Source organism: Berghia stephanieae, chromosome 8 (assembly GCF_034508935.2).
Source record: "Berghia stephanieae isolate SIO BIC M18660-M18661 chromosome 8, UCSD_Bste_1.3, whole genome shotgun sequence".
NCBI lineage: Eukaryota > Metazoa > Mollusca > Gastropoda > Nudibranchia > Aeolidiidae > Berghia > Berghia stephanieae.
In genome coordinates this window covers 18,760,326-18,786,570 of record NC_088367.1, presented here as the reverse complement: position 1 = coordinate 18,786,570, position 26,245 = coordinate 18,760,326, and the positions used below count along the sequence as shown (strand labels likewise).

Here is a 26,245-nt window from a genome sequence, read left to right as displayed (position 1 = left end):
TATATCCATCCATCCATCCATCCACCCATCAGTCAATCAATCAGTCAATCAATCAATCAACCAATCCACCCACCTCTTTGTCGTCCACATAATCTGTCCATTTAACAATCGGTCCAAATCTGGTAGGAAAATGTAGCCCGCAGATGTTCTATGCTAAATGCAATTAGTAAAGTTAACTCGTGCGAGGGCTTACGCTTACACACACACACACACACACACACACACACACACACACACACACACACACACAGAGGGGAGAGGGGGGGGGGGGGTTGATAGATTGATAGGTAGGTAGATAGATGAATTTATAGATGGATATATATATATATATATATATATATATATATATATATATATATAGAGAGAGAGAGAGAGAGAGAGAGAGAGAGAGAGAAGAGAGAGAGAGAGAGAGAGAGAGAGAGAGAGAGAGAGAGAGAGAGAGAGAGAGAGAGAGCGAGAGCGTGTGCATGCACGGTAATTTGCTCGCAACATTCCACGATTTGAAAAGGAATTTCAAGGGCACCATTTTGCCTCATTCCTATAGCTACACTCAACCACACATGTTCCCCCATTGACGTCGATAGTAATCATAATGAAACACATTAGATACATCTCTCTGATAGGACAAGCCGTGTTTTGTTTACTCACAGTGGGGTCATTTCAAACTGGGCGATTTTCCATGCGTTTCACATACATGCGTTTCCCCTGATTTGCCGTGGGCTGTTTTTCAGAAGTAGATTATAATTGTATTGCCGTGTCGGTTATAAGATAATATTGATCTTGATTTTATCATGAATTGGTCACTCAATATTAATACTTGTGTTGTTGACGATATGATATTGATTATAATGATGATTGTGATGACGGCGATGCTGCTGCTGCTGACGACGACGACGATGATGATGATGATGATAATGATGACGATGATGATGATGATAATGATGATGATGATAATGATGATGATGATGCTGATGATGATGATGATGATGATGATGATGATGATGATGATGATGATTAATTATAGTGGTGGTTGTTGTAGTAGTGTTGGTAGTGGCGATGATGAAGGTGGTGTTTGGGTGTGGTGCGGTGATGGTGGCAGAAGCATCGTCTCAACAACGAAGACTGCGATGATGATGATGATGATGATGATGATGACGACGATGATGATGATGATGATGATGATGATGATGATGATGATGATGATGATGATGATGATGATGATGATGATGATTAATTATAGTGGTGGTGGTTGTAGTAGTGGTGGTAGTGGCGATGATGAAGGTGATGTTTGGATGTGGTGGTGATGGTGGCAGTAGCATCGTCTCAACACCGAAGACTGCGATGATGATGATGATGATGATGATGATGATTAATTATAGTGGTGGTTGTTGTAGTAGTGGTGGTAGTGGCGATGATAAAGGTGGTGTTTGGGTGTGGTGGTGATGGTGGCAGGAGCATCGTCTCAACAACGAAGACTGCGATGATGATGATGATGATGATGATGATGATGATGATGATGGTGATGACGATGATGGAAACCCGATGGAAGAAAATTATTGGGAGAAAAAAAAGAGGAATAAAATTTAGATGGAAATAACACTTTTTTTCTTTCTTTTATATTAGGAAAGTATGTATTAATCTGTTTTGTACTCTTTCCTCAGCTTTGTTGAAGAATATGATCCCACAATAGGTAAGGAAAACATTCGCAGTTATACACCCCTCCCCCCTTCTCCTTCCTCCCCCCCCCCCTCTCTCTCTCTCTCACACACACTCTCTCTCTATCTCTCTCTCTCTCTCTCTCTCTCTCTCTCTCTCTCTCTCTCTCTCTCTCTCTCTTGTACAAGATAAAAAAAGAAGAACAGTCAGTTTTTATTTATGCGTTTCGTCCAATCACATACTCTGAGTGATGCTATTTTATTTATTTGTTTATTTTTTTCTTCAGAAAAGTAAAAATATTAAAAGAAAATCAGAGAGGGAATGAATAGGACGTACTCCATTTGGGAAAAATTATTCAGTGCTTTGAAAATATAATATTATCCACCGCCCCCCCCCCCGCCCCCCCCAAAAAAAAAAACAAAAAAAACCCAAAAAAACAAAAAACAAAAAAACAACAACCCCCAAACAAGTAACAGCTGATTTTTGTTTTCATATGAGGAAGAGTTCAGGCTTCGACTTTTCATATTATAGAAACATTGCGTTGTTTGGAATCTGCATAAAGTCAAAAACTCTAAAAGTCAACACGACCCCTCGTTGGTCCTAAATTTTCTGTACTTTATCTTAAGTGTGTTTCATTGATAATATATGACGTCGATCTTGCTTAATTAACCCTCTCCTTACCACCTATAGCAAAATCGTCACATTTGTTACGGCACAATATACATTTTTTATTACTTTGATTTATTTTGTACATCACAATGATCTTTGTTTAATTCTTAAGAACATAAAGGCAGAGAGATTGTTTGAGGTTAAAAAAAAAAAAAAATTCTGCTGGGTAAGCCTGCCATTTTTGGGAAATACTGAAAATGGTCGGTAAGGAGAGAGTTAAAGTCAACCAATCTTTCTTGTCCGGCGGTGTTGGCTTTATCAAGATTCCACGGTATTATCTATAGCATTGACATCAAGTGAAAAATTCACCTTTAAAGTTGGTCTGTTTTAAAAAAACAAAACAAACAAAACGAAATAATGTATTTATTTATCTATTGTTTTTAAAAAAAGAATAAAATATCTTGTTATGCCTTAACATTAAAAAAGTAAACAAAACTGTGTTGTGAAATATTGTGCTGATTAGAATGCACCTGATAGGTTTCCACCTGGAGCCAATAATTTAGTAGAAAATTTGACCCACCGCGCTAATCTGGTATCGTATCACGACAAACTGAATCAAGAAATTGTATAACTGTCTAAGGATATAACCTTTACAATACAAGAAGTAATGAATAATAAAACAAGTTCCACTCCCACTTATAATTGACATTAAAAGTAAGTCGGATTTATTCTGTTTTAAATAGTTCGTTACGTATTTAAATGTTTTTAATGTTTGTTATTCACAATGGGGCACTAACAAAGGAATACCAAAACATTTTTTTATTGTTGTAAGTCTTTGATTGGTGGCAGCTGAGGTATTTAGCTGAACTGGCCGTCTCTCAGGTGCGGGTTGTAAGGGTTCCATTTGATGTAATGGTGCGGCTGGACAGCTCTTCCTATGCCCATACTAGGAAGGGATTGAAATCTGGTTTGATATAAATATAAACAGGCCGTCAGATTTCTCCGTGTTAAACTGTCTTGGACTGTCTTCAGAACGGGTGTGCCCTTAGACACGGCGGGTAGAGATAGGATCTGAAGTCGGCCCTAATATGTTCAAATAGTATAAAGGGCTAAGCAAACCTTATAATATTTAATAAAATCGTCTACATTTGAACGTTATACGCATAGATTCATGAATATTTTAAGTAACATATTTAATAATGCTTACTCCCAGATAGCATGAACTAAACAAATGATAGATACTCTAGCCTCTAGAAGTGTATTGCAAAATATGTCATATTACATGTAGCCAAGTCATAATAATACCATGTATATCAACCTCATATGAATAGAGATGTAAAAGTATGCAGAAAAAGCTGTTGATACAGATTGTAGATCAGAAAGAAATTTAAGAAAGTTAACTCAATGTAATCCACTCACCCTTTATTAATGAATATCACAACACTGAACAGAATAAAAACACGTCCGTTCTTTAAGATATTTTTGCGGAAGCGGGGGTCATGTTTTAAGTTGCAGGTTTTATAAGGCTAGGGTGTCCTGTTCATTCCCATATGGGTCTTTATTTTGAAGATAGGGTGGTGGGGCATGTCTTCCAGATTGGCGGAGTTTGAGCGATGAAGGTAGATTTGGGTTTTCTCTCATGTATGTGTGAAATTTTGCAAACTATTTTGCATTTTTACTTTCAAAAAATGTAAATATTAATTTATTTATTTTGCAATCTTTTCAATTTTCAATATATAGTGACAGTTTAAACTATTTTACAGTTTTGAAATTATTCATATTTTAAAGCACGGATCTGGTTATGGAGCTTCTTCTCCTTTTTAATATATACTTCCTATTTCAATTGTATTTTTATCTTATTGTGTAAATTATAACACGTCTGTACAAAAAAAAAAAATCCTTTTTGGGATGCAATAAAGTATTATTATTTTTATTATTATTATTATTATTATTATTATTATTATTATTATATTATTATTATTATTATTATTATTATTATTATTATTATTATTATTATTATTATTATTATAAATTTGCGTCTTCGTCGCCAGGGGAGTAAATTGCGTATCAACTGAAAAAAAATGCCATATCGATATTTCGATTTGTGACAGAGAGAAACAGTCAAATGTATAGTTATAGTTTTGGGAGATGATCTTTTTTTTCCCTTGTATCTAAATCATCTCTCTGTTATGTATTGTATTTTTTGCACACATGATTTTTAAACATTTGATTGTATTCATCACCTGTGCTTGTCTCAGGATGAGAGTTTTATATGATCTTTAACCATGCACAATGATAGTATGCTCTTGGGATCATCTGCATCTGTTATATTCTTTTGGGCTTTTATTTGTAGATCTATAACCATTTTACTATCCCATTTTCTTCTATTTTTACTTGCGCTGAAATGACTTTATTGTGTCGTAAGCGTCGTAAAATCCCTGAAAACAAACAAAACAAAACAAAACATCCGCTTCACCCCGACCGTCTACCAGATTGAGGTGACGGGTCACGTGTTGTCGGATAAATATCATTTATAAAGCAAATTACGTATAAGGTTTCTTCTTTTCGATATCAGATTATGATGTCGCATTCTTCAAATTCTTCTGGGGGGAAAATGCTTATTTTTATCCATATCTGGCTGCCAACGGTTGGAGGTATTCTATTAATGATCCTTTAAACCATTCCAGACAATGATAAAATAGAAGAAAAAAGGAAAATAATATCCCACTGCACCTGGAGTGAGTGTCTTGACGAGTGAAATGATTTGATAGTGTTATCAATGTATATTTTAGATTATATTATGTATGTGATCGGGACGAGGGGGGGGGGGGGGGGGTTTGTTTTTCATTCATTATTCTCATTTCTTTTCTTCTTTTTTTTTTTGTTGTTTTTTGTTGTTGTTGTTGTTGTTGTTGTTGTTGTTGTTGTTTTGTTTGTTTTTTTTTTCTCTTCTTCTTCTTCTTCTCTTCTTCTTCTTCTTCTTTCTTCTTTCTTCTTCTTCTTCTTCTTCTTCTTCTTCTTTCTTCTTCTTCTTCTTCTTCTCTTCTTCTTCTTCTTCTTCTTCTTTTCTTCTTCTTCTTCTTCTTTTTCTTCTTCTTCTTCTTCTTCTTCTTTCTTCTTCTTCTTCTTCTTCTTCTTCTTTTCTTTCTTCTTCTTCTTCTTTCTTCTTCTTCTTCTTCTTCTTCTTCTTCTTCTTCTTCTTTCTTCTTCTTCTTCTTCTTCTTCTTCTTCTTCTTCTTCTTCTCTTCTTCTTCTTCTTCTTCTTCTTCTTCTTCTTCTTCTTCTTCTTCTTCTTCTTCTTCTTCTTCTTCTTCTTCTTCTTCTTCTTCTTCTTCTTCTTCTTCTTCTTCTTCTTCTTCTTCTTCTTCTTCTTCTTTTTCTTCTTCTCCTTCTTCTTCTTCTTCTTCTTCTTCTTCTTCTTCTTTTCTTCTTCTTCTTCTTCTTCTTCTTCTTCTTCTTCTCTTCTTCTTCTTCTTCTTCTTCTTTTCTTCTTCTTCTTCTTCTCTTCTTCTTCTTCTTCTTCTTCTTCTTCTTCTTCTTCTTTCTTCTTTTCTTATTCTTCTTCTTCTTCTTCTTCTTCTTCTTCTTCCTTTTCTTCTTCTTCTTCTTCTTCTTCTTCTTCTTCTTCTTCTTCTTCTTCTTCTTCTTCTTCTTCTTCTTCTTCTTCTTCTTCTTCTTCTTCTTCTTCTTCTTCTTCTTCTTCTTCTTTTTGTTGTTGTTGTTTTTGTCTTCTTCTTCTTCTTCTTCTTCTTCTTCTTCTTCTTCTTCTTCTTCTTCTTCTTCTTCTTCTTCTTCTTCTTCTTCTTCTTCTTCTTCTTCTTCTTCTTCTTCTTCTTCCTTCCTCCTCCTCCTCGTCCTCTTCCTCCTTCTCCGTCATCGTCGTCGTCTTCTTCCTTTTCTTCTTTTTCTTCTTCTAACAATGATAATAATCCTAATAGTGATGATGCTACCAATAGTAGTGGTAACGATAATAATAATAATAATAATAATATTAATAATAATAATAATAATAATAATAATAATAATAATAATAATAATAATAATAATAATAATAATAATAATAATAATAACAACGCCACTACCACATTATCTCATTTGTCTGTAGTGTTTCATCCTGTTTTGTTGATAAAGGGGAAATCCGAAACGTCCATTTTATCTGTTTTCGTGTATATATTAAATTGAAGCTTACATTCAATTTCACATTGTTATTCATTTCTTCGAGCTTCGAGCAGCAACATTTACAAACTTTAGATGTGACTTTGAATATTTATTCAGGCCAAAAGAAGTCAAAGGGAGTCTTCTTCAACTTCCAATTTTTTTTTTTTGGGGACAAGTATCGATCATTTTTATTAATACTCTTCAACAGTCGTAACGTCACTTCTTTCTTAATGACGCATGGTAACTTAGTAACACTGGCTCTAAACTATCGGAACAATGGCGGACGCCCGTATGAAATATTTCTCCGGCGAGCGTAAAAGCGTATCCAGAGGGAAAAAAAAGCATAAATTTGATCATGTTTTGAATTTTACACATTCTGATCACAAGGCACATGAAAAGTTCTAACCAGCTTGAAGAATAAAAAGGAATGATTTTGTTTGTTTAGAACCAAGATGGCCGCCATTGCCGGGCGGCGTTACATCAGACTACTGAATCCTATTGGTATATAAAATTTTGATAATGTTTTACGGAAGTAACGACCTGTTTGTTGATTAGTCCCAAAGTGTTTTGTTTTGATATCCCTCTAGCATGGTGAGGCCTGCCTAGTTGTAAAAAAAAGTTGCGTGCCAGTTGTACAAATAGTGGGTTTAAGATTCAAAAGACGTACCAATAGTGGGTTTAAGATTCAAAAGACGTACAAATAGTGGGTTTAAGATTTTAAAAAAACGTACAAATAGTGGGTTTAAGATTCAAAAGACATACAAATAGTGGGTTTAAGATTCAAAAGACGTACAAATAGTGGGTTTAAGATTCACAAGTTTTTTTTGGACAAGTATCGGTCATCTTTAGATTAATTGGTATTTAAAATTTTGATAATGCTTTACAGAAGTAACGACCTGTTTGTTGATTAGTCCCAAAGTGTTTTGTTTTTATCTCCCTCTAGCATGTTGAGGCCTGCCTAGTTGTAAAAAAAAAAAAAAAAAGTCGCGTGCCAGTTGTACAAATAGTGGGTTTAACTCACTCAATCCTAGAGATTTTTGCTGCTTTTCAAAATTGAAAAAAAAAAATGTATTAGAAATGAGCATGTGCATAGATAGTTTTATTCAACTATCATTACCATGTAAAAACTAAAAAAATTAGCTTTGATACAACGCATATAATTTGTCTCATAAAAATGTAATAAATAGGCATAAATAAAAACTGCAGGGATTTGACTAGTGACGAATGGAATGTTTCGGACAGAATATGTGTTCTTGAGCTTAAGTGTAAGATCAATTCAAGGAACCAGAATAACGATAACAAAGACGATCACGGTAAGAAGACGTTCACTATCTCAATCGTAAATGTTTACGCACCAACAAGTCAACGCGCAAAACAATACCCAGAGGAAACTGATAAATTTTACAAAGACCTAGACGATACACTGAACAAAATAGGAAACAAATCAATATTAATAATTGCTGGAGATTTTAATGCCAAAGGAGGAAAACGTCTCGACAGTGACACACTATGTTTAGGATCATACTCAAAAGGAAAACGTAACGATAACGGAGAAAAATAAGTCCAGTTCTGTGAACAGAGAAAACTTTTCATAACAAACAGTGCTTTCAACCACACATCAAGACACCAGACAACATGGGTAGGACAAAGGAAAGACCAAACCCAAGACAAAATGATAACAATACACAACCAAATAGACTATATCATATGTCGACACCGCCATAAACACTACTCAACCAACTCGCGATCATACGGTGGTACACTGCTAACATCCGATCACAAACTTGTAAAAACGAATTTCAACATAAATGTGTACAGACAACGAAGACAGAAAGGTATAACGGCAGTCAAAATAAACACGGCAAAAATAGTAAATGAGCGAGAATGTCGCATTCATTACCAATATGAACTTAACTCAAGTCTATGGAAAATAAAGCAAAACAGTAATCCAAACAATGAATGGAAAGAGACGCAAGCGGCAATGAAATATGCGGGGGAAGAAAGTGCAGGCTCTATTAATACAACTAAGAACAAACCAAATCGAACGCCTAACATCGCTATTAACGAACTATCGCGGCAACAAAAAGAACTTAGGATCAGGATACAAAACACGAAAGACTCGGAAGAAATAATAAACCTGAAAACGGAACGAAACAAAATACTGCATTCAATTCGATCACTTACAATAAAACACAGAAACGAGGAATTAGACAAAAAAGTGGAAGACATAGAAAAGTCCAAAAATAACGCATCGTCTATGTTCAGAGCGACGAAATCTCTGAACCGAAAACCATTCGAGAACCCAAAACTACAGGATAAATTTGGCAAACAGACAACAAATCCCAACGATATCCTTGACATTGTAACTGACCACTTCCAGCAGAAATTTCACAAACAAGTCTCACAAATATCGCCCTTCTCAGGAAACCCTAGAGACCTAAACAACCGCATCACAACAACTGAAGTTAGAAATAGCATAAAGTGCCTAAACAATAACAGATCCCCAGGCGAAGATGAAATTCCCGCTGAATTGCTGAAATGCGGTACCCTCTCCCTGGATCTGAGCATTGCAAACATAATGAACAAAACATTCTCAACACACAAAGACTGGGACATAAACAGCGGTGTCCTAATTACAATACAAAAACCAGGAAAAATGAAAGGACCCGTAAACAACCTGCGCCCAATAACATTACTGAATACCATAAGAAAAACACTGTCAACTATTGTCCTCAACAGAATTAGACCGAAAATAGAAAATTATCTATCACATAGCCAAAGCGGGTTTCGCCAAGACCGAAGCACATCGGACGTTGTATGGACACATAAATGGTTGGCAGCAAAGGCACTCAAAGAAAACATATCCATAACAATAACCGGAATTGATATGTCCGCAGCCTTTGATACGATCGACAGAGGAAAACTTTTGGAGATATTAACAGAAATAGTAGACGAAGACGAGCTCCGAATAATCCGATTTCTCCTCAGCAACACAAAGATACAACCAAGGATATACGGGGCCACAAAACAGACGCAGTTCGAAAGTAACATCGGGACCCCCCAAGGAGATAGTCTGAGCCCGATTCTGTTCACAATATACTTAGAACACGCTCTGAAAGAAGTTCGAAAAGTCATTCCAAAACCAACGACTCATATTGAGAATGCAATCCCTAGAGAAATCGCCTATGCAGATGATGTCGATTTTATTGGATCAACACCAGCAAATATAGACATCATACAAAATACCCTCATGAAATATAACCTCCAAGTCAATGCCAATAAAACCGAATTTACAACAATATCGAGGAACAAAGAGGAATGGAAAAGAACAAAGAAAGTCGGCTCACTAATTGGAGACACCGAGGATGTACAAAGAAAAAACAGCTATCAAACGCCGCACTCAGTAAACTCACCAATGTATGGATTAGAGGTGACAAAATAAAGAGAAAAACCAAACTGAAACTGTACCATGCTCTTGTAAAACCGGTACTTCTGTATAACTGCGGCACTTGGGCGTTGACAAAATCCGAAGAAGAACATCTGGATGCCTACCATCGCACACAGCTAAGAAGGGTACTGGACATCAAATACCCCAAAAAGATCTCAAATGAATCACTCTATAAGATCACAAAAGAAAGACCAATCTCCCTTGACATTTTACAACAACGATGGCAACTTTTCGGTCACATACTACGCAGGGACAAAAACATACCAGCAAACCAAGCCATGTCGGGATACTTCCAAAAACACGGGAACCTTTTCAGAGGAAGACCGATCACAACACTCCCTGTGATCCTAAACAAAAACCTCACAACACTTGGACAAAGCATTAGTCTCATAACGGCAGGGGACCTTGAAAATCTGAGAACCCTAGCAGAGGACCGGCAATATTGGAGACACCTCACACAGGAAATACTGGAAACAGCCAAGGCGACCCGATCTTTCGGTCGAGACGCGAAAGGCATCTAAGTCAAGTCAAGTCAAGGCATGGGGGTAAAAGTAACCCCGGGTATACTACGGATATAGTCTGTGTTAGGGTTGAGTCAGTTAAGATTCAAAAGACGTACAAAAACAGATATGTTCATTACCTCTGTATTTTGACTGATCATTAACTTCTTCTTACCACTAATATGTGACCCATCATCGGTATCGTGTCGGGATGATTTAGATGATAAAAATGGAATTTATAACCAGAAATATGAGGCTTGTACCTACATTTTTTTTTATTAAGGAGAAAGAGTTAACATAATTAAGGCAGGGATGCCCTTTTTACAACTAAAGACGGAAAATCTGCTTTTTGAAATTTTCCGACCTTTTCTGTGTGTAGATGAGTTGATTTTTAAAAAAAAGGTGAAAGCATTGGTTGTTTAAAGGCAACAGTTACAGGAAAGCTAGATGGATGTGTATTCTTTTCTATGATTTAAAGGTGATAAGATAAGATAAGATAAGATGAACTTTATCTATCCACTTCTGGAAATTTACATACCGTTTGATGAAGAAAAGCCTTTCACGAAATATTTTCATATATGCTCTTTACGAGAAAAAAATGTCAGGCTTTTAAAAATATTTTAGCAAAGGGTATCCCTGTTAAGGAGATTAAAAGTAAAATGTCATATCTCAGACTCAGATCATTTCCATTTAATTTCACTTTTCATCATCTCGTTTACTCCGATCCAATATCTCCATATCGAATACCGTAATTGTGACGGTGGGTCATACATATATTTCAGAACAAGAACATTAAAAAAAAGAAAAATTGTCTTTAAAAATATACAACTGAAATATGGAGCGAACTACAATAATTTCCCTTCAGGTTCTCTAAATTCCTATACAGCAACTCGAGTTTTAGTTTTTGTCTTTAATTCTTTTAAGTGAAACAAAAAGTGTTGGTAACGGCACTCGCTATCATACAGATTGAAAAGTAATATGTTCTGATATTGACTAAAAATTCTGGAATTTTTTGTTTTTCTGTCAAGATCAAGGTATCTAAATTTTTGAACTGATGATAAACTGTTGTTAAAATGTGCAAATTATTTATACTTTGTTTTATAATACAAACAAATGAAAGGGTAAGAATAAAATAATATATGTGGATGAAGTAGGAAGGGTGTAGTGCATGTATAAGAGAAAAGTATTTCGGATGTGTAGTGGAATAAATTTGTTAAACTGAAATATTGACACAAAATATTATCAAAGTCAATGTCACTAACTTTAGAATTTAGAATCTATAATTCTTCTCTTTAACTCTCTCCTTACCAACTTTTGTTTTTCAGGATTATTCCCGAAATGTAATGTTCAACACACACACACACAAACACACACACACACACACACACACACACACACACACACACACACACACACACACACACACACACACACACACCAATTATTCAAACATCGAAAGCAAAAAGTACATACTATATACATAATACAAGGCGAGCTTTACAAAACAACAATAAGTTCTTATATCTATAACATAATTTTCTTCTAACTTTGCCGTGTACAAAACAAATCTGAATAAGAATAATGTTCCTTTATGTAGATCGTAACGAAGGTGACGATTTTCCTGTAGTTGGTAAAGAGAGGGTCAATGGTTAAAACCGTAGATTTCATTTTAAGTACCCATTAACTCCTGGGTTCACCATGATTGAAAATCGAATTCATTTGTTCGAATTTCCATTCATACGAACTCTCGTACGAAAACTAATGAAGAAGTATTAGAACGAACTGAAACTAAAAGGTTATTAATTCGTACAATAAGAAAAAGACAAATGCAATTTTTAGGGCCCCTAAATCGACCTAAATGTATTGAACATCTTGCTCTCACAGGAAAGATAGAAGGTAAAAAAGAGTAAAGGTTGACCAAGAAAAACATATTTGAATAGTTTGAACAGCTGGGTGACAAAGAAAGAGAAGGGAGAATATTAGTTTTCTGAGGTTGTCTGATCAGAGAGATGAATGGCGTACCATTATCACCGATGTCTGGCACTGACTTGGTACTTGAAGAAGAATGAACTCGAGAGAGTTGTGTATACATTTCATACGAGGATGAAGCAGAAAATTATTATTTTAAAAATATTTTTCTTTGACAGAGGATTCATACAGAAAGCAAGTAGTCATAGATGGGGAGACCTGTCTGCTAGACATCCTGGACACAGCAGGTCAAGAGGAGTACAGGTATCATTGGGATGAGGGAGGCCCATCAGAGATGGCCAATATTGTCTTGTTGTTGTTGTTGTTGTTGTTGTTGTTAATTGTCTTGTTGTTGTTGTTGTTGTTGTTGTTGTTGGATATCGTCATCTTTATTGTTATACTCGGTGTGTTTGTTTTTAAAGTTATTGAATCAACTGCCAGTTGCGGCTTTGTACCCTTGTGGTAAGTCACTCGCTTTTGGATCTGTAACTGTAAGTCCGCTGTGGGCAGTTCAAAGTTGAGTCCTTGGAAAAGACTCTTTACTCACATTGTCAGTCTCACCCTACTAAGGTGAAAAATGAATACATGGCTGGTGAGAATGTTGTCTCTGTCGAAAAAAAAATAAATGTAAGAGCTTCTCACATGTCCTGTCCTACATTATTAGTGTTTCTGTTGGCATGGGCACCATGTGTCGACTTTTATGTCAAGAGTTGTTCTTAACTTGGGATGCATAGTAAAACACTTTGAGCATGTTTACTGGATATTGCAGAGCAGTAAAAACACCCAAAAGGATTGTTTGTTTTTTTCTCTCCCTTTTTCTTTTGCTGTTGTTGAAATTATTGATGTCAGTTGTTACCTTTGACTGGGTTTCATTATTGTTGTTGATGTTTTCTATTAACTATTATGAAAGGACTTCTCTGTTTTATTTGATCAAAGCAAAACAGAAACATTTCAGTGTTTTATAACAAGTTGGACATGACAATCACTTAAGAATGGCAGCTTTTCTATGCTTGTTCATGGTTCAAACACGATTTAGTGATGACAGTTGCTTATAAGACTAGGTGATCTCACACTGAGCGATAGATTGGCTGACTGGTTGTACTTTTCACTAATGACAGCCACTTGTGATGGTCGTTTACATTAGTGCCTACTCCAACGCTTTTCTGAATTTGTATTCACTTAATTCAGAGGTTTACTCAATGTCTCAAGTGTCTCTAAGTTACATGTTTGTAAGAGAGCTATAGTTTTAACAGCTGGCTCATCAAATTTTGCAGTGCATGATTATTTGTCTTGTTTCTTCCTCAAGATGATGTGAAACTTTTTACTATCCCATTTTCTTCCTTTTTACTGGCGCTGATATGACCTCACTGTGTTGCAAGTGCCGTAAAACCCATAAAAACAAAAACAAAACAAAGATTCAATACATTTGAAATCACTTTTTTTTTTTTGAGTGGTGGATGGCCGTAGTGCATCGGTCGTCTCTCTCTCTATCTCACAGTCAATTGGAGGGTACCAGTTGGGTCCCAGTTTTGATTCTCATCACCGCAAAAGCTTTTATTTTCTATTGTCTCTGGTTTTTATCTATTCTTACTGTTTTCATTTCTTGTTAAGATTCAGTAGCACCTGTGTGAGACTTAAGGTAATCCCAGAAGGGTTAGACAGACAGACTGGTAGATTGATGACATGTACTTTCTTAACTCACTCAATCAAAGAGATTTTGCTACTTTTCAAAATTGGAAAAAAAAAAAAAAGTATTAAAAATGAGCATGTACATAGATAGTTTTATTCAACTACCATTAACATGTATATACTAAAAACATTTTCTTTGACACTACGCCTATAATTTGTCTCAGAAAAATGTAATAAATTAAATAGGCATGGGATAAAAGTAACCGGGATAAAATACGGATATAGTCGGTGTTAGGATTGAGCGATGAGCTCTATGAGAGACTTTCAGTAACCACAGGCTAGGAGCTCAGAAGTGATTGCTGAATCAATCATGCCTGGAACTGAAACGGGATTCGTTGATGATGAAATCTGTGTGTAAAGTTTGAGGTGACCTCACACTGGGCACAAACATAGATTGGTGACATGTACGAACCTTCTGGAACATCTGTCTCAGACTTGGTAGACAAATACATTTCTAGTGTGTTCTTGTCCTATTGGGTTCACTGATGGATTGGAAGGATGACCTTACCAGGAAAACATATCAACTCAAGCAAAGCTGAATTCTAAGTCTATCCGTCTTATGTAGTACATGTCATACTCCTTTAAAATTAAAAAAAAAAAAATTGAGCTTTTATATAGCGCAATATCCACTAAACTTGCTCAAAGTGCTTTACAGGGGCCCTGGCCATCAGCAAAACTTAACATGTAGGACGAGACATTAAACCTGTTATGCAATATTACATTTTTTTCGGACAGAGACAATGCTGTTAACAACCAGGTACTCATTTTACACCTGAGTATGGTGAAAGAATGTGAGTAAAGAGCCTTTTCCAAGGACTCAACTATGCGCCGAGTACCAGGACCTTCCGATCCGCGAGCGAGTGTCATATCACCAGACCACATAGCCGCACAACAATTTGGCCATTTTATGCTCCTGGATGATGTCTTTCACAGATTTTTTATTTTCATGAATATTTTACATTGAATAAAGATTTTGAATTTGAACCCATAAAAATTGAGGTGGCCTATAAAATGTTGCTTTTTAACTAAATGCTTGAAATAGGACCAGCTTTGTGAGGGAAATTTGCGTCAGTTAGATTTTTGATGTGGGCCACAGCATTATATGCTTACTTCTTCTTTAACTCACTCAACCCTAAGAGTTTTTTGCTATTTTTCAAAAGTGGATAAAATGTATTTAAAATGAGCATGTGCATTGTAGATAGTTTTATTCAACTACAATTAACATCTAAAAACTCAAAACAATAGCGTTGATACTACGCCTATAATTTGTCACAGAAAAATTTAATAGATAGGCATGGGGTAAAAGTAACCCGGGTAAACTACGGATATAGTCGGTGTTAGGGTTGAGTGAGTTAAGACCACAATGATTCTAATGGAGCAAGAAACGAGCCAAGATTGCTCTCCCCTCCCCCCCCCCCCCCCCCCCCCCCTTTTTTGTTTCCAATTAGCATCTATATTTAGGAGAAAGGGATCCCAATAATAAACCCCTCATCAGCTTGTCAAGAGTTTCTGTCCTCCGTTTATTTGCTCTGAACTGGACGCCAAACCATTTTACCTCACTCAACCCTAACATCGACAATATCCGTAGTATACCCTGGGATACTTGTACCCAATGCCTATTTATTACATTTTCCTGAGACAAATCATAGGCATAGCTTCAAAGCTAATGTTTTTAGTTGTTACATGTTAATGGTAGTTGAATAAAAATATGTATTTGCATGCTCATTTTTAATACATTTTTTCCAATTTTGAAAAGTAGCAAAAATCTCTAGGATTGAGTGAGTTAACCAAGAGAACAGTGACATTGATGTAACTTTGATTGGAACCCTGTTGTAAAGGGTCAAATGCCTTCACTCCCAACACACAGAACGAGAATATTGAAACAGGAAGGGTTTGTGAAAATGTTTACACAGTAAGTTAACAGGCTATAACAAGGAATAATGCTAAGTAAAAAGAAAGTATACACATACAACTTTAATATGTCTTTTTTCTTGTCCATTCTCAGTGCAATGAGGGATCAGTATATGCGTACCGGTGAAGGGTTTTTGTGTGTATTTGCCATCAATAACGCCAAGTCCTTTGAAGACATCAATCAGTACAGAGAACAGGTATGCATTGTACAGTCGTGTGATAATTGGTTGTGATTTGTGTTGTTTCACGATTAAAAAAAAAACAAAAAAAAAAACAACAAACAAAAAATAAAACGCAAAATAAAAAAAACAACAACAACCAAACACTTTCGATTTACATTCAAGGATTTAATGTGAAACTTCCTTCTACTGACTCCCTTTCCTTAGAAAAACACCCTCTGAAACCATGTTGTATGGTGGTGAAAATTTGTTTTTAGTGTTCTAAATGCTGGTATTAGATGCTGAAATAATTAATAATGATAAAAATAATAAAATGCGGTTCTATATTTTGAAGGAAAACTAGATTTTATGTTTTGTAATTGAAGAAAGTAATCAGATTTGGTATCGATCTCTAAAGTACATCTCAATGCTTAGTAAATTTAGATGTGATAGTAATTTCTTCTTCTTCTTTTTTTTTTTTAATAAAAAAAAAAAATCAGATCAAGAGAGTCAAAGATGCAGATGAAGTCCCAATGGTTTGTAAGTATCAACAGTCATAGTGTCACCTAGCTTGATGTTTCTATTAAACAGTAGTTGATCTTCTGGAATGTGTTGTGTGTTATTCTATGACGTAAACTAAGATAAATTAAATTTCTGGCTCTATAAAAATGAATGAAATTGACGTCATTTGGCTCATTGTTATTGTTATTAGACCACTAGTCGGGGTGATAAATTCTCATTAAAACCCCTCTAACAGACTCTAAATGTAAAAAGTTAAACATAATTTTATGTGCTAGTACAATGCATCTAGCAGGTAGAGCAGGTGAAGATTTTACCTAAAAGCATAGCATCAGTAGAGCAAATTACTGTGTAAAGCTTTAAATTCTTTTTTTTTTTTTTTCCAAACGTGCAACAAAGAATTCATGGATTTGATGAAAAAGAGTCACAGTCTTGGTTTACATATAATTTTATTGATTAATTCACTGATTTGTCAAAACTTTTGCTGCCATTCTGGGTAATTTGACAAATGCATCTTGAAATTTATAAAATGTATTATATTTTATTTTGATTTTATTTCCCCCCCCTTGTTTTCAGTGGTTGGTAACAAGGTAGACTTGCCGAACCGTTCAGTGGACCACAATCAGGGCAAGGGTGTGGCTGAACTCTTCCATATACCGTATGTGGAAACATCTGCTAAGACGAGGCAGGGAGTAGATGATGCTTTCTACACCCTAGTTAGAGAAATTAGGAAATATGTAAGTTCGGAAAAAACAAAACAAAATTAATAGCATAGAGATAAAAATCTTAACTTATAAATATTCATTTTTTTTTTTTTTGTCTTATCGTTTTGCCATAGTGATGTTGTTGTGAATGAGAAAAATATTTATCGGACCTAACAACTTGAAACATTTAAAATTCGTAGTTCTCAGGAAAAAACAAATTAGTAGCCACTTTAATTATCTTGATAAATTGCCCTCATCAGGTTTGAATAATGCTTTAAATTCTGAAATATTGGTGATCAGTTATTAAAATTAGCTTTTTAACATTTGTTTTTTTTTTCGTATCAAAGATTTTACAGTTAAGGCCATAAATATTGTTTTTCCACAAATTCTTTTTTTGAGCATTTGGCAAGTCTGATTGATATATAGGATAAATAGCCATAAATAAGAAATTGATGAAGGACTGTTGATATAATGAGCTTTAGTGTTACAGCTTATTTGAAAATATATCTTTGTCTGTTCATAATAACCAACACGAAAGAGTTTAAACAAGTTAAGGTGAAAATGGCTTAATTAAAAAAAAAATAATAACAAAGCAAAAAAAAACAGTTCAAGATATCAATATTTTTTTCTTTTATGTTATTGTTAACAAACTTTCGAAGATCTATAAAAATCTAAATGTACAAAGCCTCATAGTACATCTCAAGGCTCATACTTACTTTGGACAATGAAGATGTAACACAATTCCATTGCAAAATTTTTTCTGTAAACTTAACTACATAAGGGAAGTATCTCAGTAATGGGAGTCAAATCTCATTTGAATTAGCGCTATATGACCAATTGTCTCATATTCCCAATCATCAAAATGGGAGTCAAATCTCATTTGAATGAGCACTATATGACCAATTGTCTCCTATTCCCAAACGTCAAAATGGGAGTCAAATCTCATTTGAATGAGCACTATATGACCAATCATCTCCTATTCCCAATCATCAAAATGGGAGTCGAATCTCATTTGAATGAGCACTATATGGCCAATTGTCTCATATTCCCAATCATCAAAATGGGAGTCAAATTTCATTTGAATGAGCACTATATGGCCAATTGTCTCATATTCCCAATCATCAAAATGGGAGTCAAATCTCATTTGAATGAGCACTATATGGCCAATTGTCTCATATTCCCAATCATCAAAATGGAAGTCAAATCTCATTTGAATGAGCACTATATGGCCAATTGTCTCATATTCCCAATCATCAAAATGGGAGTCAAATCTCATTTGAATGAGCACTATATGACCAATCGTCTCATATTCCCAATCGTCAAAATGGGAGTCGAATCTCATTTGAATGAGCACTATATGGCCAATTGTCTCATATTCCCAATCATCAAAATGGAAGTCAAATCTCATTTGAATGAGCACTATATGACCAATTGTCTCATATTCCCAATCGTCAAAATGGGAGTCAAATCTCATTTGAATGAGCACTATATGACCAATCATCTCATATTCCCTATCATCAAAATGGGAATCAAATCTCATTTGAATGAGCACTATAAGGCCAATCATCTCATATTCCCAATCATCAAAGGTAGTACCATGGAATGGAAAGGCCAGGTGGAGTGACTAAGACCGGCCCACACATTGAAAATGATATAAGAATATGGTAAAATGTACACCTTTTGATAGATTTCACATTCCCCATACTTTAGGGTTTGAACATCGGACAGGTTTTTTTAAAAGGGGTAACTGTGCTTGGACTGTGCAGGTAAATAAGATAAGTACTGAAATGATACACTGTATGTAACTTATTTGTCCGTACCAATGAGGTCGCAGGTTCAAACCCCACCACCGCCGCGAAAAAATTTTTTATTCTCTATTGTCTTCTGGCACTTTTCTATTCACTTCATATCTTGTTGTTCACAAATTTTAGTAATGTTTGTTACATTTCCAAGTGTTATTGCTTTTGTAATAAATAATTTTTTTCGTCTCCTTTTAAAGAAAATTTTTGTTTATTAATTATTTATGTTTTTTAAATTTTTAATTGCAGAAAGAGAAAAAGGGCAAAGATAGAAAGAAGCGTAAGATGGGATCCAAGCGTTCGTGTCGGCTATTGTAATGTGACAACTGATAATTTTTAATTGTTTTTTTTTTTTTTTAAATCATTTCTTTTTTGGACACATTGTCATTCATTTACTCATGATTTTTATTGATGTTTTGATGTTTTTTCCAAAATCTTCAGAAATGTCCTTGAAAAAAAGCACTTAGAAACTATCCCCTCCCCCCCCCCCCCCTCCTAAACCCCCCCCCCCCCCTCCTAAAACCCCCCCTCCCCCCAAAAAAAGGCAAAAGAAAAAAGGAAATAAGGAACAAGCAAACCAGAAATTATTAATAAAATTAGGAGTGAATGCTAATATCAGTGAGAGAGTATGGTTTTCGGATAGGATTGCAGATCAAAAGATAAAGTACAGAAAATAGAATTTAGCTTGCCTCACTTTTTGGATCAAACTTTCCTTCCCCATTTGATAAACAGTTGCCTGGATTGTTGTATGGCTTTGTATGTGGCGTTATGCTCATCTTTACAACTTGTATGCTGGAGGCTTGAAGCGGCTTCAAAGTTGACTCCTAGGAAAAGGCTCTTTACCGACACTTTATCACTGTACTCCGATTTAAAATGTGTTCCTTTCTCTTTTCAACTCTGTCTTTGTTGAAAAAAAAAAAAATAAAAAAATCATAATAGCGTTTTACAGGCTGCATGTTCTGTCCAACGTGTACAGTGATGCTGTTGACATTTAGTGGACATTATGCGATATATAAGACTCAGATATTGTAAACAAGAATAAAAGTAGACCTGTCACTTATTTAATCAGTATGTACAGATGTTAGGGGTTAAGTTTGGCCAAATTCGGAGTCTCTCGTCCGTATATATAACAAGTCAATAGGAATAGGCTTCAACAGTTGTGACGTCACTTCCCTCGTAATGATGCATAGTAACTTAGTAACTGGTTCTAAACTATCGGAACAATGGCAGATGCCCTTATGAATGATTTCTCCGCGGAGCATAAAAGTGTATCCAGAGGAGAAAAACATTATAAATCTGATCATGTTTTAACTTTTATATATTCTGATCACATGACAGGTGAAAAAGTTCGAGGCAGCATGAAGAATAAAAAGTACCGATTTTCTTTGTTTAGACTCAGGCTGCTTGTTGCTGGGCTGGACGTGACATCATCAGACTATTGAATCAAATTATCAAATTATTATACAGGTTTGAATTCCTGACAGAGGCATCTAATTTTTATTTTCATGCATTTAATTTTTCTCGGGCTATTTCAAGAGGGGAAAAAAAAAACCTACCATCAACTACCATTATTTTCAATCAAGTATGCAGGAAAAACTTATGAAACACTTTTATTATTAATTCAATTACATGACAACATTTAATTCACAAATTTGTGGAATGTGCATAGTCATTTGTTTGAAAGTTTTTTTAACCTTCTTTATCAATCTATGTCTGAAGTAAAAGTTTTGCTGCCAAAATGAAAAAAGAAAAATGTTTTTTTTGGCTTTTTTTTCAGCGTCTGGCTGAAGTATGGTTTGCGTTGAAACAATAATTGAAAATAATATTCATTGGTGGAATTTTTGGTGTTTTGTACTGAACATGATTCTTTATAAGATGGTAGATTATTATAAAAAAGGATGAGAGGGTGGGTTGGGGAAAGGTGGGTGAAATAGGAAAAAAAAAAAAGAAAAAAAAAAGAGAGAGAGACAGACAGAGAGAGAGACAGAGAGAGAGAGAGAGAGAGAGAGAGAGAGAGAGAGAGAGAGAGAGAGAGAGAGAGAGAGAGAGAGGGGGGGGGGGGGGTTGGTTCAACTGAGTTTGAAGGTATGCAAGTTTCATGTGTATGCATACATATACACTTATGTATGAGTGTGTATGTATGTATGTATGTATGTATGTATGTATGTATGTATGTAAGTTGAGTGCAATAGTCTTTACTGGATTATTTGATTATAATGATGATAATATATTTATTATTGTTTGCTAGATATATATATATATATATATATATATATATATATATATATATAATATATATATATATATATATATATATATATATATATATTATTTGCACTGTGCATACATACAGTCTAAAGAATGCAATTGGCATTCTGTGTTATTATTAATATCATGTTGTCACTGTTATGAGTTTGGGTCTAATGTAATTCGCTGCAGTATGCATAACTATGTGTTACATTGATTTAGTTTGTACACTTTGAAATATGTTTCATGTTTGAGTTGATTAGCTACGCATATTATTATCAGTATACAAAGAATTGACTGGTCACAGAATTGATGCCGTTGACAATAGGTGCCATAAGCTATATCACAAGAATATCTTTTATGATTAACTTTCTAGAAAATGGATAACATTTACACAACATTCGAAAAACAAAATGAAACAAAACAGCTTTACACTAGTATAGAATAATTTTTTAAAATGTTGCGTACATGTCAGAGAGAATTCCATCATGTTGTGATATACTTCAGAACTCGATATTTGAGGCTTTGACTGAAGACTGGTTTTGTTATGGTTTGTTGTGCGGCTATGTGGTCTAGTGGTATGACCCTCGCTTTCAGATGGGAAGGTCCTGAGTTTGACAACCTGAGCTCTAGCCCTTTGGTCTTGTGCCATGACGTAGAAGTTAGCCGTCTTTTGTAGTTGTTCCAGGTGACAGTACAGTGTGTTACTGATGCTTGGATTTGGTGGGAGGAATGTGCATCTCAGGTCTTCAAGAGGTTGACATTCAAGCAATTGGTGTGTTACTGTTTCATTAGGGTGTTGACATAGGGGGCCATAATAATATACTTAATAGCATTGTCTTTTTGTGTCCAATGTTACAGTACAGTTGCTGGATTATAGCACGCTGAATTCTACCATTCTCTGCATTACAGCACTCTGGAGCTGGGTGACTGAATTTAATCTATATAATATGTCGTTACCTCCGTGAGCATCAAATTTCAGCACACTTGGATACTAGCACGCTTTTCAGCTTCTCAAGAGAGTGTGTTAGAATCCAACAAGTACTGTACAAGAACAACCTTTGGTCACGATCATTTATGTGATATAGCTTATGGCATTTGTTGCATCGCAATGCTTTAATCAGCTTATTATCTTTTTCTTTTGTTGTTTGTTATTATTGAATGGGTATCAGCTACGAGAATTTGTCAATGTTAATATATAACGGAGAGCACAACTGGTCTTTGCAATGAATATTGTACAAGAGGAATTTTATTTCTCTAAATATGTCGAACTTTGTGAATATTTTTACGAGTTGACATAAAAACATTTCGAAGAGGCTGATGGAAAGTGAGGGAAATTCACAAATCGTGCAACTGAGTGATGACAATGAGTATAAGTATAAGTCATCTGACTGGAATAACAACCTGGTATGTAATTATTTGTCATTTTTATTCAGTCACTAATCGAGGGACTGAAGCAGAGGTAGTAATTACATCCACTCAATGGAAAAAGATGCAATTTTTTTATTTTTGTTGTTTTTGAATTGAAGGTGAATTACCATTTTTGAAAAACTCCATTTTACATTGTTGTACAATTTTAAAAAGTTTGCAAAGGGTACTTATTTAATTGTTTGATTTTTAAAAAATCTGTGATCTATGCAGGCTTTGATGTATGGACCGTGATTGGTCTATTTAGGGGGTACATCAATGTCATGTCTTGCCTTGCCATGCCTGCTCTATCCATCTTAAGTCAAATGATATTGGGCTTTTTTCCCCCTCTGCATAGTGACTTGGGAGGAAAAAAACTGGGGTTTCAGATTAGAGACTAGGTGTTATGAGAGGACATGGAATTTAGTTTGGGATATTTTGTAGTAGAATTCCTCTAAAAAATGTTTTGGTTATACTTGTATGTGATTAAACTAATGAAATATAAGAATATTTTGCAAAAAATGTGAAAAAAAAAAGGAAGTTGGAGAAAAAATGGCACCAGCTATGGGAATCATTTGGTATGTATGTATGTATTTTGGCCCAATGAAAAGATGAGGTGTGGCATAGTTGAGTAGCCCTTGCTGTCCTTTGCTAACTTGATACGCCCCATAAGTCATAATCCATTATATATTGTGGTAAATTTGCTATCGCATCAAATTCATGATATATTATTGTGGTAAATTTGCTATCGCATCAAATTCATGATATATTATTGTGGTAAATTTGCTATCGCATCAAATTCATGATATATTATTGTGGTAAATTTGCTATCGCATCATGTTTTTTTCTCTCTAAAAAAAAAATGGATTTTCTTTTTGGTATAATATTTTCTTTCATGCAACCAACTATGAAGAAAGGAAGAAGTCAGACGATAGTTGTTGGTTGTTGGAAAATCTGAAAACCACACACCTTCTTCAAACTGTATGTGTTGTTGTTTCATTGTGTTTTATACCTAGTATGGAAGGGAATAATATTATAATGTGTCAATTCTTTTTTGCTTTGAAATTTTTGTTTAATACGATTTTTATTTCCATTCATCAAACAACGCAGCACTTAGGATTTAGAACAGAGGCCTTATGTTCAGTTGTACTATAATTATGTGTTGTCGCTATGCACTTATTTAATATTTTTTTGTTTTTTGATTGTCAAGTCTGGATAATGTGTAGGAGTTTGCTTTTTTTTTTTTTATTTCAACATATTTCCCCATTAAGATGGAATATTTGAAAGTATACTCATTTTAAATATTTACTGATTAAAAAAAAAAAAAAATCACACGAAGGTGGATCAAAGGAAAATGAGAAAAAGTATGTTTGAATTCCTTCCAGCTCGTGTGGCTTGGGTGTATTAACATTTCATGGTTACTGTGATAATGTTGTTTTTCTTTGTTTTGTTTTTTAAAAACTATTTTTATTATTATTATTATTTTTTTAAAATTTTTTTTTGGTTTGTTTTTAAGATTTATGTGTCCTTAGATTTGATTTTGATTGGAAAACCATGAAAGGACATGTCAAACAATTATTTCTCCATTCTCAGTGCAAAATTTCTATGTTGTGTATTATTATTTGTCGTGCATGATTTATTTAGCTTGCTGCTACAATGTAACATGTCACTTTGAATGTACAAATGGCTTAATCAGTTAATTACTGTACGGTACTATGGAAAAACAGGTTTTCCCAGTTTACACCAGTTAACTGGTTAATTCATTAATTATTATTCTTGTTATTATTATTATTACTAATATGATAGGCGCCAGTTCTAGATGATATTGTTATGTAGCAAAAACATTTCATAAATCTGACTCATAATAACAGGATATACAAGAGTAGGTATATAAATATAATTGGTTAATATTAAGGACAAGAGAGCGATCCCATCATTTTTCAAACATTCACTTTCTCTCACATTTTAACAAAATATCCAAACCAAATTTTGTTCATCACATGATGTCAGTGTTTCATATATATAAACTATTTTAATTTTAAAAACATTTGAATGATCTTTTTTTAATAAAAGCGGTCTAATATTTGTAAAATATTTCCTCTAAGGAAGTTTTGGAAAACCTTTTAATAATGTGGAATGGCCCACTTGAATTGAAATGATATCTCTCCAAGTTTAGTTGATTCAGAATTAAACGATTAAACGGGTTGCTTTGATACTACTTATATGTATTTTTTTTTGTTTTCTTCTTATTTGCTAAACCGTAAATTACGACTTCGAAACAGATTCTCACAAGGACACTTGAATTTTGGTTTAACTTTTTTTACTGTAAGTGAATGGACATATAGTTTTAGTTCAGCGTTTTAATATGCAAGTTAATGTCACATTTATCAGTCATGAATAGTTGTAAAGTTGAAGTTTTTGTTTTTAAACATGCAAATTAATGTCACAATTTTACCAGAGACAGTAGATGTTTTTGTTCTTTTTTTTCCCCACTTCTGTCCATTTTTTGAGTTGCTTTAACCGACGGGTTTTGATAGCTTACCGCTGTTTGAAATCAATCTCATTGTGATGACATTTTCAAAGAAGAACGGTCTCCATTTTAGAATGTCAAAAGTAAAAAGAATTGGAAGCAGATATAAACTGATAACGTGTGTTGGTGGAAAAAAGACCTGTTACTAATATAAACTGACAAGTTGATTTAAAAGTTCTCGATATGAATAAACGTTTGTTTGAATATTCGAGTTAACGTGACATTTGTTATTAATTTCTATTAATAGACATCCAGTTTTTAGACTTAAAAATAAAATGTTTTCTATTTTTCTTTCTTATGTGAAATCCTTGCCTCTTCATTGTACCAGCTTGTGATAATGGTTATCATGTGATTTTTCTTGTTTTCTATATACTTGTGATTCTTTTTTTTTTTTTTTTTTCGGAATTTTTTTCTTCAAACAAGATTTTTTTTTTTTTGCTCACTCCAGTTAAAGTTAACTTATACACCATAGTAGTAACCTGCATCGCTGCTGATCTTATGTTTGAATCAGAATGAAGACGGGAAAAAAAAAGTGTAGCTTGACTTGTCAATTGTGGACAATTGTTTTCATAATTTTCGAACTATGGCAAGGGAGACAACCCAGAATATTTGACAAGGATCCGTCTGCCACTGACCAGGGTGAATTGCTAAAGACAAATCGACGTAAAAGTATGGAACTAAAACGAATATAATATAAATATAACTGTTTGAAATATGAAAAACGTATTACATAACATTGCCTGTTTTGGATCCTAAATCAACAGCAAAGTTAAGTCTGCTAAGACTAAGACCAGGCTATATGTATATGTATTCTTCTTCTTTAAGGCAGATTCTTGGTGGACGTAGCATCCCAATGAGCCTGATAGAACTGGTTTTCCCTCTGTGTCATTTGTCCTCCCTCTCCTCTGTGGTTGTTTCCCCCCCCCCCCCCCCCCCCCCCCA

At 34.5% G+C, this 26,245-nt stretch overlaps 1 protein-coding gene across 1 annotated transcript in view; it reads left to right on the top strand.

The window, feature by feature from the left end:
- LOC144978302 (GTPase KRas-like) overlaps positions 1-21,117 on the top strand; it is a 53,996-nt gene extending 32,879 nt beyond the window's left edge. The window contains exons 3-8 of the mRNA XM_078924160.1: positions 1,662-1,690; positions 12,519-12,603; positions 16,034-16,136; positions 16,598-16,637; positions 17,193-17,353; positions 19,369-21,117. Coding sequence (XP_078780286.1) covers positions 1,662-1,690; positions 12,519-12,603; positions 16,034-16,136; positions 16,598-16,637; positions 17,193-17,353; positions 19,369-19,437 — 487 coding nt within the window. The 3' untranslated portion in view covers positions 19,438-21,117. The remainder of the gene's footprint in view (positions 1-1,661; positions 1,691-12,518; positions 12,604-16,033; positions 16,137-16,597; positions 16,638-17,192; positions 17,354-19,368) is intronic.
- Positions 21,118-26,245: the final 5,128 nt, after the last annotated feature.